This window comes from Cetorhinus maximus, chromosome 13, assembly GCF_964194155.1.
Source record: "Cetorhinus maximus chromosome 13, sCetMax3.hap1.1, whole genome shotgun sequence".
NCBI classification, from domain to species: domain Eukaryota; kingdom Metazoa; phylum Chordata; class Chondrichthyes; order Lamniformes; family Cetorhinidae; genus Cetorhinus; species Cetorhinus maximus.
Genome location: NC_135891.1, coordinates 11119669 through 11135448, shown reverse-complemented (window position 1 = coordinate 11135448; position 15780 = coordinate 11119669). Strand labels below are relative to the sequence as shown.

The 15780-nt window shown below is 39.8% G+C and overlaps 2 protein-coding genes across 3 annotated transcripts in view; one reads left to right on the top strand and one right to left on the bottom strand.

Moving 5' to 3' along the window:
• LOC144688419 (rho GTPase-activating protein 39-like) overlaps positions 1-15780 on the bottom strand; it is a 551921-nt gene that overhangs the window by 264570 nt on the left and 271571 nt on the right. The gene's annotated exons all lie outside the window — the stretch shown is intronic.
• The window catches only part of hm13 (histocompatibility (minor) 13), a 78164-nt gene that overhangs the window by 40458 nt on the left and 21926 nt on the right, over positions 1-15780 (top strand). For both annotated transcript variants that reach the window (XM_078554914.1, XM_078554913.1), the window contains exons 9-11: positions 6108-6144; positions 7244-7346; positions 13876-13961. In XM_078554914.1, coding sequence (XP_078411040.1) covers positions 6108-6144; positions 7244-7346; positions 13876-13961 — 226 coding nt within the window. The remainder of the gene's footprint in view (positions 1-6107; positions 6145-7243; positions 7347-13875; positions 13962-15780) is intronic.

Genomic DNA, 15780 nt, shown 5'->3' with positions numbered 1-15780 from the left:
CCACGGACTCATTAATTTTGCTTCCATTCATTGACGGCTATTATCATTTGCAATGAGAATTATCTAGGTAAAACCTAGTAAACGGCAGTCAACATGGATCCAGAAAGAGAGTCTACCTGACTGACCTCCAACATTTTTGAGGAGGGTAACATTTAAATAGAGTGTGGAAAACCTTGCATGGTATACCTTGACTTCAAAGAGGATTTTGACAAAGATCCACATTAAAGACTATTATCTAAACTCAAAGTCTGTGGAGATTGAAGGTAAACCTAGGGGAAGGATAAATTGGGTGCAAGGTAGAAAAAAATTGAGAGCTCATTAGAGTAGATCAGCTAGTGGGTGAGGAGAGGGGTGGATGATAAATAATAAGTTGGGTACCTCAAGACTCAATGTTAGGACCACTGTTGTTTCTAATTTTCACAAATAGACTGATTCGGAAAATCAATGCAAGATGATACCAAACTGAAGATGCAGTAGAAACTGAAGAGGCAGCATGATTTAGGCCAAATGTGCAAGTGGGAGAAACAATGGCAGGTGAAATTTCATGTAAACAACTGTTAGGTGTGGCACAAAGAAAAGAAAATTGATGAATGGCGTTGAGATAGCTAAGAATGGAGCTGATGCAAGACTTCATGGCTCTTAAATTTTACTCAGTGCTAAACATGTCCAAACAATGACAGAGCAATGAATCTTGCAACTTTAGCTTGGATTTATTGCTGGTTGAGACCAGCAGAGAGATTATTTGGAGGTACGTCAAAACTCCTCTTGATGTGGTATTTATTAATGCCCAGAAAATAAACACATGATAGAACTTAGAGCATTATCTGGTGTACAGGAACTTTAGGATAGTTCAAGTTTAACATGATCTGGAAGCCAGAAATAACCCAAGACCATGCTAATAAACTTTAAAGTGACTAAATTCAATAAAACAAGAGAACTAATGCAAATTACCTTCCCGGGAGTCAGAGTGGACCTGAGGGAGACAGTCGGGAGCTGAGGAGCACACCATTTCAGCTGCTGTGAGCCAACAGTTTAATAAAAACTGTGACATCACAGGAAACTAGTAAGTTGATTGGCCGGTAAGTGCTGCGTTAGGGGCAGTGTGTAGCCAGCTTGGGGGACAGGAGTTAAGGTAGGTCTATAAATAATAAAAACTTTAAAATTAAAATCAGATAATTAGAATAAACACCTAAAACACGTACCTGTGTAATTAAGAAATGTATAACTTTTAGTTGTCAGTGGTACAAGCATTTAATAAGCATTGTAAATTGTAGTATACATAGGAGTTACTCTAAGTTAATTAAGAAAATAATTTAATTAAATTAAGCAAATAACATAAGTAACAGCGGCAGGATAGGTGTAATGTTGCAACTGTGGAATGTGGGAGCTTTTGGACACCAAAGCAAGCCAGGACAAACATGTAGAAAGTGTAAGCAGTTAGAGGAATTCCAGATCAGGGGTATTGATCTGGAACCCAAACTGCAGACAATGCGCAACATAAGGGAGGGGGAGAAATACCTGGACGCTTTGTTATGACGAAGACGGTCACACCTGTTAAAATAAGGTTGTCTGTTTTCATCAGCGGTGAGGGACAGGAGGATGTGACCATGAGCGAGGCAGGTAAAGGAATTGAGCAGACAGTTGTGGAAGAGGCTCAGACTTTGTATTTGTCAAACAGGTTTGAGAAGTTCACAACCTGGGTGGGCAAAAACAAGGTCTGCAGGTTGGATGAGCAAGCTGGCCATGGCACTGTGGGACAGGTACAAATAGAGATAAATAAGTACAATCTAATAGCCATTACAGAGACATGGCTGCAGATGGCATAGATTGGGGGTATGACTTTTAGGAAGGATATGAAGTTAGGAAAAGGTGGAGGGGTGGCTCTGTTTATCAAAGAGGACACTAACGCAATAGAAAGGGTTGACCTAAATTCAGGAAACCAGGATATAGAAGTGGTTTGGGTAGAGATGAGGAATGATAAAGGCAAGAGGTCATTTGTGGGAGTGGTGTACAGGCCCCCTAACAGTAATCATATGGTAGACTGGGGCATCAAAGAAGTAATAGTGGGGGGTTGTCAGAAAGGTATGACGGCTATCATGGAGATTTTAATCTACATATAGATTGAAACAATCAGATGGGCAAAAGTAGCATAAATGACAAATTCATAGAATGTTTTCGAGAGAATTTCTTAGATCAGCACGTTCTGAAGCTGACCAGGGAGGAGGCTGTACTAGACCTGGTATTGTGCAATGAGATAGGATTAATTAATGACATCATTGTGAAGGTGCCCCTAGGTAGCAGTGACCATAATATGTTTGAATTTTACTTTCAGTTTGAGGGAGAGAAGTGTGGGTCTAGGATGAGTATTTTAAACTTAAATAAGGGCATGAAAGCAGAGTTAGCGAAAGTGAACTGGCAATTTAGGTTAAGGGATAGGCCAATAGAGATGCAGTGGCAGACATTTAAGATGATATTACAGAATAGATTAATTCCAATGAGAGAAAAATTCCATCGGGAAGACCCACCATCCGTGGTTAACTAAAAAAAAGTTAAAGATAGTATCAAATTTAAAGAAAAAGCATGTAAGTGTGCAAAGGTTGGCGGCTGGTCAGAAGAAGGGCAGAATATAAAAAACAGCAAGGAATGACAAAGATTAATAAGGAGGGAAAAATTAGAGTATGAGAGAAAGCTAGCTAAAAATATAAAGACATAGTAAGAGCTTCTATAGATATTTAAGAAAGAAGAGTTAACAAAGTGAGTGTTGGTCCTATAGAAAGTGAGCCTGGGGAGTTATTAATGGACAATAAGGAGATGGCAGATGTATTGAATAGGTATTTTGCATCAGTCTTCACTAGAGGATACAAGTAACGTCCCAGAAATAGCTGTAAATCAGGAATTGGAAGGGAGGGAGGAACTCGAGCAAATTACCATCACCAGGGAAGTGGTACTTAGCATATCGTTGGAATTGTGGGCTGACAAGCCCAGGATCCTGACACATTTCATCCTAGGGTCTTAAAAGAAGTGGCTAGTGAGATAGTTGATGCGTTGGTTTTAATTTTCCAAAATTCCCTATAATCGGGGAAGGTTTCATTAGATTGGAAAATAGGGCATATAACTCCTTTATTAAAAAGAGAGACAGACAGAAAGCAGGAAAATATAGGCCAGTTAGCTTCGCATCTGTCATAGGGAAAATGTTAAAATCTATTCTTGAAGATGTTATAACAGGGCACTTAGATAAATTCAAGGTAATCAGGCAGAGTCAGCATGGTTTTGTGAAAGGGAAATCATGTTTAATCAATTTATTGGAGCTCTTTGAAGAATTAACAGGAGCTGTGGATAAAGGGGAATCGATGGAAGCACTGTACTTAGATTTTCAGAAGGCATTTGATAAGGTGCCTCATCAGAGGTTATTGCAGAATATAAAAACTCATGGTGTAAGGTGTAACATATTGGCATGGATGGAAGATTGGCTAGCTAACAGGAAACAGTAGGCATAAATGGGTCATTTTCTGGTTGGCAAGATGTAACGAGTGGTGTGCCACAGGGATCAGTACTGGGGCCTCAACTCTTCACAATTTATATAAATGATTTGGATGAAGGGACCAATGGTATAGTTGCTAAATTTGCTGATGACACAAGGATAGGTAGGAAAGTAAGTTGTGAAGAGGAATAAGGAGGCTATATAAGGATATAGATATGTTGGGCGAGTGGGCAAAGATCTGGCAAAAATGGAGTATGATGTGGGAAAATATGAGGTGGTCCATTTTTGGCAGGATGAATAAAAAAGAGTTATCTAAACGGTGAGAGATTGCAGAGAAATCTGGGTGCCCTAGAGCATGAATCACAAAAAGTTAGTATGCAAGTAATTCACGAATCTAATAATGTTATTGTTTATTGCAAGGGGAATTGAATACAAGAGTAGGGAGGTTATGCTTCGGTCACACAAGGCAATGGTGAATCCACATCTGGAGTACTGTGTACAGTATTGGTCTCCTTATTTAAGGAAAGATGTAAATGTATTAGGAGCAGTTCAGAGAAGGTTTATTAGGTTATTACCTGGAATGGGAGTGGTTGTCTTATGAAGAAAAGCTAGACAGGCTAAGCTTGTGTTTGCTGGAGTTTAGAAGAGTAAGAGGTGACTTGATTGAAGCTTATAGGATCCTGAGGAACTTGACAAGGTGGATGTGGAATGGATGTTTCCTCTTGTGGGAGAATCTAGAACTCGGGGTCACTATTTCAAAATAATGGGTCACCCATTTAGGACAAATGAGGAAATGTTTTTCTGAGGGTTGTGAGACTTTGGAATTCTCTTCCTGAAAAGTTGGTTGAGGCAGAGTCCTTGAAAGCTAGATAGATTCTTGATAAGCAAGGGAGTGAAAGGTTATCGGGGTAGGCAAGAATGTGAAGTTGAAGTCAAATTCAGATCAACCACCAGCCATGATCTTATTGAATGGCGGAGCAGGTTCGAGGGGCTGAGTGGCCTACTTCTCCTAATTGGTATATTTGTAATTAATTCAGTTGTTTCGCAAGGAAATAACATTTTTTTAAAAGTATAAATAAATGCTGAGTGTTTTGAATAAACGTACACTGAAAATCAACAAGCTTGGACTAAGTTCATGGTATTAAATAGATTTATATGAAACAATTGTAAGTTAGATCAGGATTATTCTTCTTAGAATGGGTACTCAATATATTTGTTTGGTAGTACAGCACTTGAGCATTGTTGAAAAAAGAGACGTGTCCAAGCTTTTCATCTTGCACTCATCTCGCTAGAATACCAATATAAGGGGGAAAATGACAATTTATACTGGGATGTGAAGAGATTGCTGATTGGCAAGTGGCGTTGCCATGGAGAATGCACCACTGAAGGTGATTGACAGTTAACTACCAAGCATTGTTTGAAATTTAAACCAGGCAGCTTGACCCAGATTGGTCAATGCATTGCCCTGAGAAATGAGTCAGCAAATGGCTGTCACTTATTTTGTTTAGCTGAAACAGGCGCAATGTGCATACATGCTCTTTCTGTCTGTAAAGAATAGGGTCCTGTGTATTAATATATTTAGCTTCCAGTGCACACACATGCGCCACATTGCAAGCCCGACTGACGATCTTGCGAAACAGTGTCCAACATTAGATGTGATTCTGCGATTGGACAATGTTTGCTAAATAATTCTCAATATGCTAAGAATTATGCTGACAACCAATTTAAGATTGCCAGCCATTTGCTAACTCATTCCTCAGGGCAATGCCACTTGCTAACCAATCGACACTCTCTTCACATACAGTAAAAATTTTTGTTTTCCCCCCTACATTGGTATTCCTGAATGTCCTGATGAGTGCAAGACGAGAAACTTAGACATATCTCTTTTTTTTCAGCAATACTCAATATATGAGATAGACTTATAGGTAGTGTATTGGAGATTAAAACCACGGTCTCATTTAAGAAATGAAGGGGATACTTTAAGGTCTCTCTCGGTGAAGTAATTAAGATGGGCCAAATGTCCTTGCACCTCAGTAATCATCTTGTGTTCAGCTCTGGCAGCATGAGCCGTGTAAAAGCGACTTTAATTCCATTGGGGCAGCAGTAGCAGTGTTATAGTTAGGATTATTCTCCCAGAGAATGGGGCTGGGAAAATGATCATGTATTCCTTCTCTTGATACTACCTATTGATTCCTGCGGAGCTGACAGGGAAGCATCAGGTGATGGCCGGATTGGTCTTGGTTGGAATGTTCCCTACAGTTGTGTGTAATGCTGACCCTCACCATCTTGGCTTATGCATGAAGAATTGCCTCTTTGGGGAGGTAGCAGAAAGACTCTGAATATCATGGAGGTCTACTCCAGATATGTAAGAAGTGGTGGAGCCAAAGAAAAATAATGATATATGTCTAACTGGATTCCAGCCTAAGTGTTGGGGATAATGGGGATGCTACTTTAAGCCACTTTAACACCTAAGCCTTTCTGAGCTCATTATGTATTTTAATAATTCAAATCTGATGGTGGTGATGCATTGGATATTTGGCGACCCTTCCAAGGTCAAAGTTAACTATAATCACATTGCAATTCTGTTTAGAGAGAAATCTAATTCTATTTTTTCCTCTAACCTTAGGAATTTTCATTGCTCTTCTGCTGCGTTTTGATGTGAGGTAAGCTGCTTGAATACATGATTGAAGAAAATTGAATATAACTAAAATCTTCCACATGTGTGCACAAGGGAAGAGATCTGCCCTATATTTGTGAGTTAATAGTGGACTAGGTTTGTTAATCCTCATAAAACTGCACAGCCCATCAGTTATTGTACAAATAAAGCTGAAAAAGCCGACTTGGGTTTAAAGGAAGGTATTTGCAGCTTAATTAAAGGATATAGAAATTGCCCATGATAGTAATGTTTTAACTGACAATTGCAAACCTGCAACTTCATAAATGAAATGTATGTATATGTAAAATGAAATATATTCAAATGTGCTATGGTATAATCTAGCTACTTGGAGTTCTGTCGTTTTGACAATGTTGGAAATGTTCAATGTATGGAGATTACATTATCTACAGTTGGCCGCTTTGTGCACACCAGTTTCTCTTGCACGTTTTTGTTTTCATAATTCGCAGAAAGGGAAGAACAATCTCTCCTCTTATCCCTTCCATGAAAACATTGATTCCTTTCATGTAATATGGTACCTTCTGTATCTCAGTATTTTTCATATGTGAGACAAGATGGTGAATGTTGAGTAGAGGGGCTTCTCAACCTTATTCCTATATGTTGCGTACTTGCACCAGACATTTTTTGTTCTCCTTTCCCACCACTACCCCAATCTCCCCCACTCCCTCCTATCCTAAACCTGGGACACTGAGGTCAATTGCCCTGTCATCCTGGCCAAGATGCACTGGCTTGGCAGTGACTGCGGATAAAATGTGGGAACCTTTTTGTTCTTTGTGACTCTGCCCATTGGATGAATGTGCTACGCTATTGAGGGAAGTAGTTGCAGATTAAACTCCAAGCTGCTGTAATATACTAGGGAATATCAAGCAGCATAGAACGACAAAGTAACATGCCTACAATTTATTTTAAATTTGGCTTATTCTTTATTTTACGCTTGTAGGCTACATAGCGGTTGCATTGATGAGATTCGAGTGTTAAAATTCAGTCTAATCATGCCCTTCCAAATTAAAATTCTGCTGAAAATAATGAGTATATTATGCAGGTATTGACATCTTGTCTTTTTTTTTTCCTCACTCCTTCTGGCCCAGTTTGAAGAAGAATAGTCGGACATACTTCTACACAAGCTTCTTTGCTTATGTCTTTGGTCTTGGACTTACCATTTATGTAATGCACACTTTCAAGCATGCTCAGGTGAGTTGTGCTTCATGGTCTCCTACTTTGTACTTTTTGATTCTAGTTGTATAAACTGGGCAGCTTGTGACTTTTGCAACCAATGTTGGTTGCTGCTTCATTATCTTTACTTTGACTTTATTGTCCTCCCACGAAATATTCCAAATTTGTCCTATCGCAACATGCCGCTGCTGATTTATTTTCTCCCTCAAACCTGTTATACTGTCTCCAGTTGCCAATCATCCTCGGCTACCCTTATCAGATGGAGTATAAAAATTGTGAAAAGATGCAATAACCTGAACTACCTTTATTGGATTTGTGTTTTGCAATTCACTTGTTAATTTTTTTCCCCCCCCAATTCTGGGTTCAGTAATTGAGAAAGCAATTGACATTTCACATCCCTTTCTAAAGACCTGGGAAGCTCTGCTATGGGACACCATAGCCATTGTTGGAAAACTTCCTTTCTGAGTACATTCTATTGTAAATTGCTGAAGTAGTTTAGCTACCTTGATAAATTGTACACTGTAATAAGCATTCTTCTTACCTGTTTGTAGAGTCATGTGGCTAGTCACTCTGGCTTTTTTTTTCATGGCTCCCTTCTATCCAACCCCATCTTTGAACAGCATTCCGTTTAGGTGGTGACTCAATTTTCAGTTTTGAAAAAAATCTAAACTTGATTCCAAGTTATTGTGAACCAGCTATACAAGATTGTAGTTTTAAAAAAACAAATTCGTCCATGGGATGTGGGTGTCGCTGGCTAGGCCAGCATTTATTGTCCATCCCTAACTGCCCTTGTTCAGAGGGCATTTAAGAATCAACCACATTGCTGTGGGACTGGAGTCACATGTAGGCCAGATCAGGCAAGGACAGCAGATTTCCTTCCCTAAAGGGCATGGGTTTTCACGACAATCAGCAATGGTTTTGTGGTCATCATCAGATGTTTTAATTCCAGATTTTTATTGAATTCAAATTTCACCATCTGCTGAGGTGGGATTCAAACCAGGGTCCCCAGAGCATTAACCTGGGTCTGTGGAATACTAGTCCGGTGACAGTACCACTATGCCACCACCTGCCCCTGTGTGTATGTGACAGGCTTTCAATTTTCATGCTCTGAATAATGGATCTCAGACAATACAGTGAGACCCGATCAGTTCTGATTGGAATTTGACGACAATGGGAATGAGGGAAAACTCTCCACTGGTTGGAGTCATGTCTAGCACAGAGGAAGATAGTTGTGGTCATTGGAGGCCAATCATCTCAGTCCCAGGACATCACTGCATGAACTCCACAGGGTAGCTTCTTAGGCCCAATCATTTTCAGCTGTTTCAGTGACCTTTCCTCCATCATAAGGTCATAAGTGGGGATGTTCCCTGATGATTGCACAGTGTTGAGTACAGTTAAAAATGACTCGGACACTGAAGCAGTCTGTGTCCATGTGCAGCAAGACCTCGACAATATTCAGACTTGGACTGATAACTGGCAAGTAATATTCATGCCACACAAGTGCCAGGCAATGATCATAGAACCATAAAAAAGTTACAGCACAGAAGGAGGCCATTCGGCCCATCTTGTCCATGCCAGCCCAAGGACATCCAGGTGCCCTTTTTAATCCCACCTTCCTGCACCCGGCCCATAGCCCTGCAGCTTACAGCACTTAAGGTGCAGACCCAGGTACTTTTTAAGAGTTTAGAGTTTCTGCCTCTACCACCAACTTGGGCAGCAAATTCCAGACACCTACTACCCTCTGCGTAAAAAAGTTCTTCCTCATGTCCCCCTACACCTTCTGCCACTTATCTTGAATCTATGTCCCCTGGTTCTAGAATTCTCCACCAAGGGAAACAATTTTATCCTGTCCACTCTATCTATTCCCCTCATAATTTTGTACACCTCAATCAAGTCACCTCTCAGCCTTCTTTTGTTCTAAGGAAAATAACCCCAACCTATCCAATCTCTCCTCGTAGCTACTCTTTTCTAACCCTGGCAACATTCTTGTAAACTTCCTCTGCACTCTGTCCAGAGCTATTGCATCCTTCCTATAATGTGGTGACCAGAACTGCACACACTACTCCAGTTGTGGCCTCACCAGTGTTTTATACAATTCCAACATTATATCCTTACTTTTATATTCTATACCTCTCCAATGAAGGAGAGCATTCCATATGCCTTCTTTACAACCTTGTCTACTTGAACTGCTGCCTTCAGGGACCTGTGTACTTGTACGCCAAGATCTCTCACTTCATCTAGCCCTCTTAATATATTCCCATTTATTGTGTAATCCCTGTAACTGCTTGACCTCCCTAAATGTATGACCTCACACTTCTCTATGTTAAAATCCATCTGCCACTTTACCGCCCACTCCACAAACCCATCTATATCGTTTTGAGATTATGGCTATCCTCTACACTATCCACTACTCGGCCAATCTTTGTGTCATCTGCAAATTTCCCAATTGTACCCCCTTTTGTTTCCTGTTCCAAAGCCAACCTTTTATCCAGTTTACCACATTACCTTGAATCCCATGGGCTTTTACTTTCCTGACCAATCTGCCATGTGGGATCTTGTCAATTGCCGTGCTAAATCTCCAACAACGAGAGAATTCAACCACCTTCCCATGACATTCAGTGGCATTACCATCACTGAATCCCCCATTATCAACATCCTGTGGGTTACCATTGACCAGAAACTGAATTGGACGAGCCATATAAATACTGTGGCTACAAGAGCAGTACAGAGGCTGGGAATTCTGCAGAGAGTAACTCACCACCTGACTCCCCAAAACCAGTCTACCATCTACAGAGCATAAGTTAGGAATGTGTTGGAATGCTCTCTATTTGTCAGGATGAGTTTGACTCCAACAACATTCGAAGCAGAACACCATTCAGGACAAAGCAGCCTGCTTGATCAGTATCCCATCCATCACCTTCAACATTCATTCCCTCCATCACCGACGTACAGAGTCAGGAGTGTATACTGTATGCAAGATGCACTGCAGTAATTTGCCAGTGCTCCTTCAATAGCACCTTCCAAACCTGCGACCTCTACCACCTATAAGGACAAGGACAGTAGACGGATGAGACCACTGCCACCTGCAAGTTCCCCTCCAAGCCACACACCGTCCTGACTTGGAACTATGTTGCCTTTCCTGCACTGTTGCAAGATTAAAATCCTGAAACTCCCTGCCTAACAGCAATGTCTGTGTATCTGCACCAGATGGACTGCAGCGAATCAAAAAGGTGACTTAGCACCACCTTCTGAAGGTCAATTAAGTATGGACAACAGTGTTGACCTTGCCACTAATGCCCGCATCCCATGAAAGAATAACAAAATTGCTTATGTTCTAAGGCATTTAATTTGCCTAACAACTTTTCTTATCATAATTTGCTCCTTGGTTTTGCATTTTTCCTCTTTGTCTTTGCTTCATGTGGATAATGATTTCTGCAATGGCACAGCGGATGGTAAATGCTGAGCTGCTCAAATTCCAGAGGGAAACTTGAAACAGCTGCCACAACTGTTGTGCAATTTGTAGTTTTATTTAGAGATGTGTGCCTTGAATTCAATAGCAATAAGTACAGTGAGTCTTAGAGGTTTTTTTTGACAAAACTAAATTAAACATTTATTAATAGAAGAAAAAATTTTAAGCACATAGGTTTACAAATTACTGCTATGGTAACTCTTTGCTCCCGTAATTAATCTGACTCCCAGTTACGCCTCCGTTAAGGCAACAGTAAACCAGATGGATTTCAACAGATCCAGGCAAAGCTCACAATACCCTGGACAGGGACATTCATAATGAGTTTTCTTGGCTTTGGCTCCTGTAGACTGCAGCTTGATGCATAGAAGCTGGAGGCTTTTCACATTTGTTAGGTCTTAGAATGCCTTCTCCTTATGCAAAACCTCATCTCCTTTATACAGGTTTTTTCCTTTTTAATGTAAATTCCATTGCCCCAGTATGCCTTTACAACTTTACTTTTCCCATAATATAAACCTTCCATAGTACTCATATTATCAGTAACCTTTGGGAAAAATAAACACACTGTTTGGCTTCGCCTCTGTTGACTAGTGATGTATTGTCACTGGACTATTATTCCAGTGTAACACCTTACCATCTCTTTGAAATTCATGACTCTGGTTTATCTAAAAATGTAATTGTTCCTCACATTCTAAAACTTCAGCCATGTTTACGTATTTAGCATTTCAAATTTAGCTTCTCTTTTTATAAAAGCTCCAGACGAGCTGTCTGCAATTCAATTTGAAACCCCCACACACAACCTCACACGGAGAAACGAATCCAAACCTCACTATTAACCTACCTTTATAATAAATCACAATAATATTATGAAAATTATTATATTTTCATGACGCTCCACTTTCCGACAATCTGGTAAATCCTTACACTGGGTGGTTGTTGGGGGAGAGAATAAGAACTAAATCCTTCTCATTCCACACTGTTGCCTATATTAGATGAGAGTAACATATCTGCTGGTACACAACTTGATTGTTCCTGCTCATTCTTTAATGCTTCTGTCCTGATATTTAAGGGTGCGACCCTAGTCTTGTCATTCTCTTTAGGAGATGTTCAAGCGAGCCTGTACCATAGTTTTTGAGTTGCATTGATATTCAAACTAAAAAGCAGCATTATCTTGTGTGCTCTCAGCAAAAATAAAGAGATTTGTGTATTTTCAATGCGCTGTTTATCTACTGAGCTCGTTCTCTGCAAATATAGATTCTCCCTTCCCTCTGGATAGTTTTAGGTATTCTGGTTTTCTGGTTCACTATATAGAACCCAATGTGTTCATTTCCTATCTCTTGTGGATTGGTGTCCCATTATTCTCATTTTCTGCAGTCATGTACGATCTTGTATAAAGCATGCATACTTCCCTAGCAACATCTAATGTGTTAGTGCTGTGTATTGAGCTTATATTGTTTTCTGCTCCCTTCCCCTTCCCCTCACTAGTTCCATGAGCCAATTCTGATGGATGAAAATTTGATAGGTTTTTCTATATATCTCTCCCATTAATTTTTTTTATTCATTCATGGGTTGTGGGCATCACTGGCTAGTCCAGCATTTATTGCCAATCCCTAATTGCCCTTGGGAAAGTGGTGGTGAGTTGCCTTCTTGACCCGCTGCAGTCCATGTGGTGTAGGTACACCAACAGTGCTGTTAGGGAGGGAGTTCCAGGATTTTGACCCAGTGACAGTGAAGGAATTTAGTACCTTTAGTAACCTGTTGCAGGTTGTCACTACAAATATCTTCAGAAATCTGGATTCCTCTGCATATCTTTAAAAATAAAAAAAATTATCGGGTCTAAATCTGAAATGTCTTGGTCTTAACTCTCTCTTTCCAGATTTTGACTCACCTTTATGTTTCCCCCATTTTCCGTTTTGTTTTGTAATATTACCATATCAGGTCTGAGAGAAGACTGTAAAGAGCACTTGCAATTAATTCCTTGATACAGACCACTTAATGTAGCTGCCACTTTTTTCCTTAACTTGTGCACTTATAGATCTTTTAAAGTCAATTTTGTTGCCAGTTTAAGAACATGTGTATTTTCTGACCGTTTTTCAGTTATTTTTAGCTTGAAAATTGGAGGAAGCAAAAATAACAGTCTAAAGTAAGCGCTTTATTTTGAATTTGGCTAAACTTTGCAAAAGCAAGCAAAAATTAACTGGCACAATCGAGCTAAATGATAACCCACAATTATTTACAGATTTGGATACAACGATCATTGGCTCCAAGTATTTATTCCACTGTCTTAAAACCCTGCTGAGCTATTTCAGTAGTAAAGCTCATCTATCGTATTTGTGAATAGGCTCTGTGTCACAAATTGTTGACTACTAAAGTTATTCTTTGAAAATTATTTATACTTCACATTACTATTGTCATGTGCTACTTTAAAGCCTAATATATTATGCTAAAGTTTCATCTTGCAATATCTTCCTTGAATACTATTTCATCACTGCTTGCAATTAAACTTTTGTTAATAACATGACTGTAGTCATTCTGAAGGCTCATCAGTGTGCACCCTTGCATTTGGTGCACATTGAAGAGCTTAATTTTTGATCATAGAACAATGGGAAAGTTCTCTCTTTCTTCCCAGTCAGATGGAAAAAAAAACTTTTTTTTTCTTTACCAATTCACCATCCAGAAACTGCCCAGGAATTTATTGGTGAAAACTGATTTTAACGGCCTCTGTCCCAATAGAGAATCTTCTGCCCTGAGAGGTGACATTGTATTGACCCAAACAGTTTAAGCTGCATGAAGAATGGAAGCGACAGCAAGGAATAAAATCCCAATTGTTTACAAGTGGCTCTGCAATTTGTATTTTTCAAGATGAGTTTCCAGGGGAGTGGAAGATGATTGTATTGTACTGTCTGCTGCATAGAGAAATGTGATTGAATCCACTCTGAAAATATTTGCGCAAACCCAACTGTCATTTTGTAACAACAAAACTCACTAAAGAGCACTTATTTTCTAAATATTGCTATTTGGCTTAAACTATGGATATAAAACAGAGTATATAAAGTTTTTTTTTCTGTTTTCAATTGCCAGCCTGCTCTACTGTACCTGGTACCTGCCTGCATTGGGTTCCCAGTCGTTGTTGCTCTGCTTAAGGGAGAACTCACTGAAATGTTCAGGTAAGTATGTGCATTGAACTGTAGCAGCTGAGGAATATGGCTTACACTGAAACTATTGTCAGGTGTGCACTAAACGTCTACAATTGATTTATGGTGCAGTTATACTTTGCTCTTTTGCAAAACTACTTGGCAAATCCTGGTTTCTGTGTGACATAGCATCTTTGTGTTTCTTGTATACTTGTAAGGCATGATTGTGTCCTATACCAATGGAAAGCACATTTCTGTTCCCTTGGGCACAGCCATAAACTTGAGTGTGTTTCATTTTCATTTGTGGTAGGCTATCTAGAATTTTACCATAGATATGAAGAATGTGGCTTTCAAAACATTGCACCTGCAGAGTTTTGATTCTATATATTGCTCCCTGCGTAACTTCCACTGGACACCCTTTATGCACTGCAGGCTTGTAAGGGACTAGCATTTATTATCATGTATGTAAATGCAGATAATTTACGATTTGACATGACAAGATTTGTGATAAAATGAATTCTACTTAAACCACTTCACTTTTGTGGAGTCTGTGCTGAAGAATTATCCTGTATTGAGTATCCTCTGAAACCATCCTGTATCAGTAAAGCAGACATCTCTCAGTAACACCAAAAACAAATAGGCCAGATTTCTTTTGGTTGGGGAACCTGAAGCCAGTTGTATGATTTCTCTGCTACTCTGGTGTCTGTGGGGCATTCCTAGTTTGTATGGTTCAGTACTGCATTCCATAGTACAGTAAGCCTTTGGAACAAAGCCTTGTGATACTTTTAAAATGAACAACTTAAAAATGAGCAACAGTCCAGTAGGGCCTGTGGACCATACAAACCAGGAAGATTTCAGCTTTGTATTCCAGATTTAGCTTCCTAGCATGATAGAAGTACCAGGGCCATTCCTCCTGAGTTTTGCGGTTGGGTGGAGACGTCCAGTGGTCCCATGCAGCTGTCTAGCATCTTATCTATAATGAGTGGCAATCTTCATAATTGGGGAGAATGAAGGAGAGTGGTGGGTGGTTCTTGTCTCAGCTAAGTAAATGTGTCTCCTACATTTTCAAACCTTAGCAAGTCCCTCATCATGAATGGAACATTGATGTGCTTGCAGTTTCCTTTTATATGGTAGTTTCACCCTTGGCCTTGCCTTTTGAGATGTAGACGAATGGCTGCTTACATGCCACCTAATCTCTAGATCAAGAGCACCTATTTAAATGTACTTATTTAATTTTTTGGGGTGGAATTGGGTTATTGGTGGGGGAGACGAATGAGATGGTGTAGCATCGATTAAGGATAGCCGACCATATGTCTGCCTAGAGGACTTCAGGTATTCATCATTAAAGTGAGATTGTTCCACCATAGAGCATTGAGTCTTTTTTCAACTTTTCTAATAGCCAGTCGGATGAACAAGGTGTGTTGGTATGGGAAGTTACTGAGATATTGACTTTCTATTTGCCAGATTGACGCATCTGACAGTTGACCATGGAGAGAAAGGGAATTGGATCGGGGAGGGGAAAAATGCTGCTACTTATATTGGAACGCATTGAATTTTTTCTGTTCTATTTAGAAATGCTACTGCTTCTGGGTAAAATCACACTGAAAGCAAGCTAATTACCATGTTTTCATACATCAAGTGCCACCCAGTTAGCTCTTGAATGACTTATTTCCCAGCTGAGAGTAAGACTGTTAAGTGTGTGCGTGTGGACCAGTGGGTTTTCCCAACGCCTGCGACTTGAAACATTGAGAACAAGTTGCACTGGTAAAATGCTATCTTGCCAAGATTTAAAATGGTTAGATTTCAGTGAGCATTTTGGAGATCAGACAAAGCAGAGGAGTACTTTCTACTC